At 65.8% G+C, this 10,108-nt stretch overlaps 1 protein-coding gene across 2 annotated transcripts in view; it reads right to left on the bottom strand.

Moving 5' to 3' along the window:
• Positions 1 to 5,837: 5,837 nt before the first annotated feature.
• SLC9A3 (solute carrier family 9 member A3) overlaps positions 5,838 to 10,108 on the bottom strand; it is a gene marked incomplete at both ends in the record, with an annotated part of 42,005 nt that continues 37,734 nt past the window's right edge. For both annotated transcript variants that reach the window (XM_080804620.1, XM_080804621.1), the window contains 6 exons: positions 5,838 to 6,085; positions 6,436 to 6,549; positions 6,958 to 7,030; positions 7,256 to 7,432; positions 7,650 to 7,779; positions 8,362 to 8,477. In XM_080804620.1, coding sequence (XP_080660746.1) covers positions 5,838 to 6,085; positions 6,436 to 6,549; positions 6,958 to 7,030; positions 7,256 to 7,432; positions 7,650 to 7,779; positions 8,362 to 8,477 — 858 coding nt within the window. The remainder of the gene's footprint in view (positions 6,086 to 6,435; positions 6,550 to 6,957; positions 7,031 to 7,255; positions 7,433 to 7,649; positions 7,780 to 8,361; positions 8,478 to 10,108) is intronic.

Raw genomic sequence — 10,108 nt, 5'->3', positions numbered from 1 at the left:
GGGCTTGTGCCCTCTCTAAAAAAAATGTGCCTGTGACACAAGAACTCAAGGATCTTCGGGGGCAGGATCCATCCTGGGGGGACAGGATTCACCCGGGGGTGGGATCTACCTCAGGGGGATGAGATTCACCTGGGGGGAGGAGATTCTGCTGGGAGTGGGATCTCGGAGGGGACAGGATTCACCTGGACATTTGGGGGCAGGTGCAGTTCTGCCTCCCCCATCAGTCTCAACTTGGTCTTCAGACTGTCCTTGAGCATCTCTTTTCAGTGCTGCACCCCACCCCTTTTGGTGTCTCGGTTGCTTCCTCCTCCCTCTCTGGCCGGGTGGGTGCTGCTCTGCCCTTTCTGGGCACCTGTTCGCTGTGTGCAGTGATGAGTCTGAGTGAGCGAGCGAGCACAGGTGCCCACCTGTCTGTGCCTGGGAAGAACCAGGTCTCGGGCCCCAGGATGCACCAGCAGTCGTGTCCCAGCAATCTCCCTGCACCACCCGAAGGGGCTGCCTCGGACACATGCGTGCGCACACAGACGTCGATGTTAACTTCAGAGCCAGAGCACGGTTCGCCTGCAGCAAACTGCTGTCTTACATTCTCCTGATGTGATTGCTCACAGTTACCACCCAAAGTGCCCTGAAACATCTTTTTTTTTTTTTAAGATTTTTTAATTTGGTTATTTGACAGAGATCACAAGTAGGCAGAGAGGCAGGCAGAGTGGGGGTTGGGGGGGGAAGCAGGCTCCCCGCTGAGCAGAGAGCCTGTTGTGGGCTCAATCCCAGGACCCTGGGACCACGACCCGAGCCAAAGGCAGAGGCTTCAACCCACTGAGCCACCCAGGCACCCCGCCTTAAAACATCTTTAATAGACTTGATCACGAGGGTGTGACAGGGTCTGCGGCAGGGCCCCTGCCCAGCATGCCCAACGCTGTAAGGCACATTGTTCTGTGATCACGGTTACACAAAATTTGACGAAGATTACATTCACAAAATTAACATATGCAATTTACACCTCTCCTAACTTAACATTTTGAGTTCCAATGAAATTCTTTAAATCTCCTTTCACGATAGAAGATGACTCACGAGTACACAGCAGATAAGCACTGTAACAAAATCATTCTCAAGGAAACACAGAAGTGAAAGAGCGACTCCTATCTGTGTGTTCTTTACAGTCTACCAGAAAGTAGGCCAAAATTCAGTATTAAATAAATAGGAATTCTTTTATAATAAAAAGTTTTACAACAGTTTTCCTAAGGAAATACATTCATGAGATTTTGTTTACATTCTGTTTTACAATGACAAGAACAGCTAGGATTCTCATTTATGAAGTGTGTCCACAGCAGGAGCCTGTGTAAGACGGTCCGTGGAGGAGACACCAGAGCGCTCTCACGAGCACGGGCACATGGGGCTCTGCTGGGGAGCTTTCCCACCCGGAACTGCAGCTCCTTTAGGGCTGCCCTCGGCCCTGGGCCCGTCCGGGACAGAAAACACCAGCCGAGAGCTGAGCCTCAAGACCCGCCGGTTGACTCGGGGGTTGAAGGACGTGCCTGTGAGCCGCTTTCCCCGGCTCAGCCTCTAGCTCTGCAGCGGGGCATGGGATCTGGGTCCAGCGATCCAGGTGAGTGGTTAAGGCAGCAAGATGCCGGACCAGCTGGGCTGCGGACCCTTCCTGGGGCGCCCTGGGAGGCGGGCCCTAGCCTGACCTGGCCGCAGAGGGCGCCTTCCTGGAGGTGTGCTTGGATGCTGTGGCTTGGTGACCAGGCTGGCCTGGGGGCAGTCTGTCGGGTCACTAACCGGCAGGTTTTGTGGCCCCGATAATGGCTGGATTCTGTGCTCACGGAGTGGGTCAGAATGGTTGCACAGTGTGGGGAAGAACTACGGAAACCGCCCCCCTCCCCACCTGTGTGTGTGACTTGGGCGATGGGCAGATCTGCTCTCGGGGTCAAGAGCTTTGTGCTGCTGAGCAGATGCCTCAGTGACTGTCCCTTGTTCTTCTCTACAGCAAAGGTATGAACAGCAGGTCGCACAGACTTTCTCGCCAGGGTCTCAGTGTGCACCGTGAAAACACTGGAGTGCTATCAGGCCTCGCCCGTGATGGCTGTGAGGATTTGCCCCGACAGAACTCGGTCACAGCGCGGCACACTTTCTCTCCCGAGCAGGGCTGAGCTGGGCTTCTTTAGAAGAGCTTCTAGGAGTGTCCGTCTCAAGGCTCTCCTCCCTCTGGTCTTGACTACCTCTTCCTCCCACAAAACCCTGTCTGAGCAACAGGCGAGGACGCATGAGGGCCTCTTTCCTGGACCACTGTGGCAGCCGCCTCGCCCCACCCTCTCATCTGCTCCCCCCACAGGACCCCCAGACTCTGGTCTCCCTCCTGAGGATCGCGGGTGGGGGTGGAGGGCGCAGCTCTGCCCAAGGCCATGTCCCTGAGACCCTGGAGGGGTCGAGAAGGGGTCTGTGTTGCAGCATTCTCAGGGTAGGCCCAGAGGTCCTGTGGAGGTCTGAGCCCTGCTCCAAGTCCTCGGATCTCCATGAAGCAGCAGCCCCCGCCCCATCTGGCCCCATTAAGCTGCTTGCTAGGTGAAGGCCCACTGCATTCAGCTGGAGCTGTGTAGACCTGCCCACGTGGCCGCTGCAACCTTCTGACGGCCCCGGCCATCTCCTGGCAGCAGGTGGGACAACTAAGGCCGGAGACCAGGTGTTTGGGCGTGGGGTAGCACCTGGAACCCAGGGGCTGCCACACTGACATCTGGGCCAGAGCCAGGCCCGTGCCGAGCTCTGGAAGTTACAACACAAAAAGGACAAACAAACGTGTCTGCAGGTGTCCCCAAGGTGACAGGTAGTTCAGAGAACCGGTAAGTGTACGTGAGGACAGCACACAGGGCCGGCCCCTCGGCCGCAGACTGCTCCCGGACCCTGGGCTCCTGCCTCCCCGGGGGTGAGAGCCAGGAATCCTGGGCTGGCGTCGTCTCCGTGTCCCTGGCAGTGCAGATGGGAGCGTGGACACGAAGCGGCACGGCCTGGAACACGGAGCCCGCTTCGGCGGACCCAGGGCCTTCCTGAGGCTAAGTCAGGGCTGACAGTACCACGCGGGGGCCGGCTGGGTTCAAACCCAGGGCAGGCGCCCGGAAGGACCCACGGCCGAGGGGCCGGGCAAAGGCACGGGCCCTGACCGCGCGGCAGCCGGAAGAGGCTCTGCCACGGGCCCCTCCGTCGCCCCCGGGGGCCCCTCTGCGGGTGGCTCCCGGGAATTCCGAGGGTCAGGCCCGGTGGCGCACGCGGCCCCCCGGGGCGGATTCTAAACCCGCACCTAGACCGCGGCCGGGGAGACCCCAGGGCCGGGCCGTCACAGCGGCGTCTCCTCCTGCTCCAGCGCGTGCGGCGGCGCGTGGCACGAGGGCTGCAGGGACGCGAGCTTCAGCAGCGCGGGGCGGCGGCGCGCGCGGGGCCGCTGGAAGGAGCGACGGCTGTGCACGCGCCGCGCCGCCGCCGACCGCGCATGCGCCCCCGGGAGCCCGCGGCGCTCCGGCCCGGCGCCGGGCTCGCGGTCGGGCGGGGCGGTGGTGGGCGGGGCGGCGGCGGGCGGGGCCTCGGCGGGCGGGGCCTCGGCGGGCGGGGCCGGGCTCAGGGCGCGCGGGCGCGGGGACCGCGCGGGGAGCGGGGGCTTCTCGGCGGCGGGAGGGGACGAGCGTCCGGTCAGCGGCACGTCGGAGCCCGTGTCACCTGCGGGAGAGGACGGCGTGAGCGCGGAGGGCACCTGGCGGGGTCCCGGGGAGGGGCGGGGGTCCCCGGGGAGGGGCGGGGGTCCCCGGGGTGGGGCGGGGGTCCCCGGAGAGGGGCGGGGGGGCCCGGGGAGGGGCGGGGGTCCCGGGGAGAGGTGGGTCCCGGGGAGGGGCGGGAGGGCCTGGAGAGGGGCGGGGGTCCCCGGGGTGGGGCGGGGGTCCCCCGGAGAGGCGGGGGTCCCCGGGGTGGGCCGGGGGGCCCGGGGAGGGGCGGGGCCCGGGGAGGGGCGGGAGGGCCTGGAGAGGGGCGGGGGTCCCCGGGGAGGGGCGGGGGTTCCCCGTAGAGGCGGGGGTCCCCGGGGTGGGCCGGGGGGCCCGGGGAGGGGCGGGGCCCGGGGAGGGGCGGGAGGGCCTGGAGAGGGGCGGGGGTCCCCGGGGAGGGGCGGGGGTTCCCCGTAGAGGCGGGGGTCCCCGGGGTGGGCCGGGGGTCCCGGGGAGGGGCGGGGGTCCCCGGGTGCAGGGGAGGCCCAGGCGGCGGCGCTGGTGAGGCTCCCGGCCCGAGCCGGACTGTCAGGCCTTCCGCACAAACCGCACGGAGGGCATGACTTCCTGGGTTGGCCAAAAGCCGGAGCAGGCCTGCGGCCCGGGGCATGGGGGCCTCCCCAGGTGACTGCTGGCGGCCCCGCCTCCGGAGACCACCACTGCCCCCACGCAGGTGCGGGCCTCACAGGGACCGCCCAGGCCCTGGAACCTTCCCGCTAATCTTCCAGGGCGGCCGCGCAGCCTGGAGGGGCCCAACACACCCGGCCTGCGCCCCGCCCGCACTACCTGGAATGCTGCGGGACACTCAGAGGCCGTGCCCTGGCCGTGTGGCCAGCAAGGTCCGCAGTGACAGGGTCAGCTGAGGACCTGCCTCTGCAGCCCCCCCCCCCCACGGGCTGCTGCTCGGTGTCAGGCCCGCGGGGTACGGCACCCCTGCCCAGGAACGGTCATGGCCACAGGGCCTCTCCAGACACACAGTGCCCCGCTCTAGGACAAGCAGGGTTCAAGGAAGAGAGTGGTTCGAGGTTCAAGGAGGTTCAAGGAAGAGAAGGTTACGGGGTTCAGAGGCAGAAGCCAGGAAGAGGCCGAGGAGCAGCGAAGCACCAGAGGCCCTGCCCACAGGTGTGCCCCCAAACTCTCTTTAGTGCCTGGAACATCCCGAGAAGCCGGCTTCGTGCCTAAAGGGAATGCTGCCCCAGGCAGCCCACCCTGCAGGCCTGGACCCCTCTCCCGAGCGGGGCCGGGGGACACACGCCCTCTCCAAGCAACCACAGGAGAGAAGAACAAGGAGGTCCTGCTTCGGTTGAAACGCATGGGGAAGAGCCTTTGCGGGAGCCCCTCCTGGGCTGGGGGGGGTCTGCGTCCTGTGTCCTCCCGAGTGCACACCAAACACCCAAAGGAAACGCGAAGTGAACCCAAAACCTTGCACGAAGGTGGGAGCCCTCTGCGCTGCGGAAGGTAAGGTGGGACAGCACCTTCTAAGGACCCAGCAAGAAGGCCCGGAAGCTCCTGCTGAACAGGTGCCTCCCCCCGCCTCCACCCCTGCCTTGCCCCTCACGACCCCCTGCCTTACCCCCTCACCCGCACCCCCAACCCCTGACTTCTCTCCTGAGAGAGGCGCTGGCCTGCTTGGCTGGCTAGTGGCCTGCCCTCCACTCCCCTGTACCCTCGCCCTGAGCGCCTCTCTGTATGAGGTTGAAAGGGACGCGTCGCTGTTCTGGGCTCACTTCCGCCACGTGGACTTTTCACAAAGCCCCAGGGCTTTTAGGGAGAAAAACTGATGTTCCCCTTCCCACGCAGCCCCCACCCAGCCCTGTGCTCGGTTCCCTCTGAGCTCAAGACCGAGATTCACGGGCTTAGCACGGGGGCTAAAGAGATCCTCAAACAGCTCTGGGTCCCGACGTCCGGGGGGGACAGGCTGAGACTCAGACGAACGTCCTAGGGAATGCGCAGCTGGAAAAGAGGCTGAGAAGGAGAAAGAGGTGCTGGAGAGAGTCTGCGGAAGTCGGGTCCAGAGCGGGAGAGGCAGCTGGCTAGGGGAGGAGCTGAGGAGAGAGCCGGAGTCAGGTGGGTGGGCGGGGTCAGGAGTTACATGTGCGTGGACTCAGGGAGGGTCGCGTGCGGCTGCTCCTCGGGGCCATCAGCCTGCAGAAAGGAGTCCACGGACTTGTTGCTGAGGCGGAAGGGCGCCAGGCGGCGGAAGTTGCCTGGAGAGCAGGGGATCTGCACACGGGCCCTCTGGGAGGGCACCACCGTCTCCCCAGGGGACAGCCAGGGTGGCACCCTGGAGAGGATGCTCAGGTCCTCGTCCGGGGAGAACACGGGGTTGTCAATTCCTAGGAGAAAGGGCAGCGGCTGGTCAGATTCCCAGCTGAAACTGGGACGGCAGGGAGGGAGGGCACCGCCCTCAGTGTCCGACGTCAGCTCGTCCTGCAGCCGACACCCGGAAGGTCACCTGGACGGTCGCTGGGGTTCCAGGCCTCGCACCCCATTCTGTCTCTCTGTGCGCAGCAGGCAGGACACTCAACCGCTCCCTTCCCTGGAGCAGAGACCCTGCGCCCGCCCCCCCCCAGAACTCACACCCACATGGACCCAGCACTAGGCCTCCCAGGTCCTGTGGTGCCCATCAGCGACCAATGACCCTGCTCACGTCTGCGGCCCAGGGAGGGCTGACCCCACCCCTCACCTGACGGGGAGTCTGTGGCCGTGGTATCTTGTGTGATGTTTGCCAGGAACTCGATCCCCCCACCCATTTCAGCACCATAGTCCGGGGCCTCCTCGGGGTCTGAAAGTTCCAAATCTGGTGGCAAGGGAGGGCAGCGTGAGGGAAGGGAACTGGGCACACCATCACCCGTGTCGTGCCCCTGACTACCTTGCAGAGCACCCCGAGGGCTGTCACCAGGCCACAGTGTCATCACACACACGGTGCTCCCTACCCTCTTCTGGGCCGCTTGCCGGCTGGCAGTGCCCGGACGGCCATGTCAGCACAGGGCGGGCAGAGCGAAGCTGCCGCGGCTGGTCTTCCCCGCCCCCCCACACGGGAGCCAGGGTGCGTGTCCAGCCCTGCGGTCCCCGCTCCTCCCGCAGCAGCCCCTGCCCAGGTGGGACCGGAGGGCCCCGTGGAGGGTCATGGCTTCGGGGGAAGGGTCTGTGGCAGGACGGCACTCTGGGCCCCGCTGGTGAGCACTCCACTGTGCCCCCCACCTACCTTTCTCCTTGATGGTGAAATTGTTCATGGGGCTCTCCAGGGGCAGTTTCCCATTGGGAATGCTGCTGTTTCTCTGAGGAACAAAAGGAAACTGTTAGCGGGCACAGCGACACCCAGACCCCGACCGCCCCAGCCGGTCCCAGACGAGCCCCAGCCCGTCCCAGACGAGCCCCTGCCGCGCTGCCCAGAGCCCTCCGGGGCCCGTCCTGCGCTGTGAGCACCGCGCGGGCCTGTCCCTGGGGGTGCCCCGGGGTGACCCGAGTCCCTCTGCCTACAGCCGCACGCCCCCTGCCCCCACCCGTTTCTGGGCGCGCTCCCTCTTGTAGAGCTTCGCCGCCTTCTTGCTCGGGTTGACGCCCAGCTTGGCCGACTTGAAGGACTCCAGGCGCTTCCGCATGGTCCTGTGGAAGATCTCCTTGTCCTGCTTCTCGTCTTCGTTCGGGGTCAGCTCGTGCCGACTGTAGAGATGCTTGTACTGGGGGAGAGGCCGCGGGACGGTCACGGTAGGGGCACCTCGCACGGGCTGCTCCCAGCCTCACGGCCCCACTAGCGTCCCCAGCCAGGTGGACGCGGGGGCAAGAGCACCCAGGGACCCGGCGGCGAGGCTGAGCCCCCGCCTCCCGCCAGCCCTCGAGGCCGTCCCGGAGGAGGAGGGCCCGGGCTCTGTACCCCCCCACACCCCGCACGCCCACCTCCTGCCGAGGCTTGTACAGGTACTGCTGCAGGGTGCGGTGCGTGACCATGTCCTCCGTGTCGCGGATGCTCCGCCTCCTCTGTTCCAGCGACTGCATGTCCAGGCACACCGCACTCACGTTCTCCCTCCTGCGTGGGGGCCGCCGTGATCGCCCACCTGCCCTGCCCTCGGCCCCGAGCCTGGGCGCCACCCACTCCAGGAGGCCGGTCCTGGGACTGACCCCCCGGGAACCTGCCCCGCACACACCCAGTGCCCCCTGCCCTCCGCACGCCTCCCCCAGCTGGCCCAGCCCCCGCTGTGCAGCATGACAGAGCAGGAGGCCCGTGGCCTGGGCACCGCGGAGGGAGGGGTGGCCGGGGGTGAGGCCTCGGCCCCAGATCTCTGTCTGGTCCTGCCAGCACCCTCTCCTCTCTGTCTCCCATCGGGCGGATGCTAGCATTTCCTACAGGTGCGTTTGTAGCAGGAAACACCTAGAGCCCGGGGTCCAGTCCGGGGCCTCTACTCCACCCGCTTATGACTCTCAGGGGCCCCCAGAGGCCCACAGGCTACTGAGTGTCCACAGGGGCCCTGCTGCCTGTGACCGGGAGGGCCTGGGATGTGCGGGTCAGGTGAGACCCCTGCCCAGAGCAGCCTCCCGGGTCATGGCGGGAGGGGCCAGGCCCGGGGGGGGGCCTCTTCTGGCGGAACCCCAGGGGAACGGGAGCACGTACAGGAGGTAGGAGACAGAGGCCTCCACGGTTGAGGGCCGTGGTGTGCTGAAGTCCACGTTGACCATGTTGTCGGTGCTGGGGGAACGGATGAAGGCCAGGGACCCACGGCGCTCTCCCTGTGGGGGGGAGAGAGCCGGTCAGCCCGCACCTGGAGCACCTTGATGCCGGGCGACCACCAGCCTTGGAGAGCTGGTAAGGCCGTGCTGAGCAGTTGGCGGCTGGTGGGCGGAAGGGGAAAGAGAAGACAGGACCATGGGCCCTTCATCCCAGACCCTCAGTGGGCATAGGGCGTCAGGAAACAATGGCCCTCCCCTCAGACTGGGGAGGTGTCCCCTGTCCCCACTGGGGACTCCCATCCGGCTGCCCTGAGAGGGGAACCCCCAGGCCTCTGTCCAGAACTGAATGAGACTAAGGTCACATAGAGCAAAGCCCAGCGTGAACGAAAGTTGAAAACAGCCCCTCTCCTTGGGTGGGAGTATGGGGCCAAAGGGGCCACTGGAAGAGAGCAGGGACTCCTCGGGGGTGGGCGTGGGGCTGGGAGGGTGCAGGGTCAGGGCCCGATGTGGTGGGGCAGGAGGCCCAGAGGCCCAGCCCAGGAGCACATGCCATCCCGGCTGCGGGCAGAGCCAGTCCCGAGCAGAGAGGAGCCCGTGTCGTTGGAGGGGGGCAGTCAGTGTGCTGCGCGATGGGGACGCTGCCTGCACCCTGCATCTCTCACGTGGGGGCTCGGGGCATCAGGGCGCCCACAAGAGACAGGGCTCACCAGCAGAAGGGGACGTCACTGTGCGTGCTGGCAGGACAGTCCCCCCGCCCATCCATCCAGGCTCAGAGGATGCGGAAGCCTCTGCAGAGCCAGAGGGCAGAGATCTGAGCACAGCACTGCCCAGCCCCAGGGCCAGAGGTGCAGACTGCAGGGGACCTCGTCCCACCCAGTGCCTGGGGCTTGTGGGCTGGGGCTCCAGGGGGAGCTGACATTAGCTTGGCTGACGGTGTAGAGGCCCCTTCCCCTGTGTCCGTCTGTCTTGGAGGGACCCCTGGTTGTGTTGGGGCATCAGGCTGTACGTTTGGTGTGGACAAGCCTGCTGGAGACAGGACTCATGCTCCCCTTTGAAGGAGCGGATGCTTCCAGGGCCCTGGCTGTGCCCTCGGGATGAGGTCCGTGAGGTTTGCCGGGTTGGACATGCAAATCCCTAGCTCGCCAGGCTGAGCAGGCCCGGGCTGGTGAGGCGCCAGGTGACCTCGGGGCCTAGGGCATACATGTGGGCAAAGGGAGCTGATCAAGGCAAAGGGCAGGTCACTGTCACACGTGTGCACTGCCTGGAGGCATGTGGCCCCCGGGGAGGGGCCAGCTGGACTGTGTGTCCCAGGAGGAGTCCTGACACCTGCTAGGACGCCTCCCGAGTCCTGACTGAGTGGCTGTGGGCTGGTGCAGCCTCCGAGACGGTGAGGTCGGGAGAGTCACCATGCAGCCCGCGGGGCAGGGCTGGTCCCTCACCTGCCATATGCTCCCCGAGCCCCTCACTGACCCCACGCTGCAGGCGCTTAGCGGGGAGCCCCCTCTGGCCCCTCAGCCCCGAACACGGGAGGTGGATTTGTTCACCTACAGAAGGCAGGTGTTCTGTGCGTGCTCACCTGCAGGGACCTTAGAACCACAGCCTGTTCGCAGGTGTGTCCCCTGTGACCCCACAGGATGCACGACCTCCTTCCTGCTTTCCCCTCTGTGTCCATGGCTGTGCGTGCACGGACA

Source organism: Martes martes (genome assembly GCF_963455335.1).
Source record: "Martes martes genome assembly, chromosome: 5".
Taxonomy (NCBI): Eukaryota; Metazoa; Chordata; class Mammalia; order Carnivora; family Mustelidae; genus Martes; species Martes martes.
The sequence above is the reverse complement of the archived record's forward strand: the minus strand, read 5'-3'. Positions and strand labels throughout refer to the sequence as shown.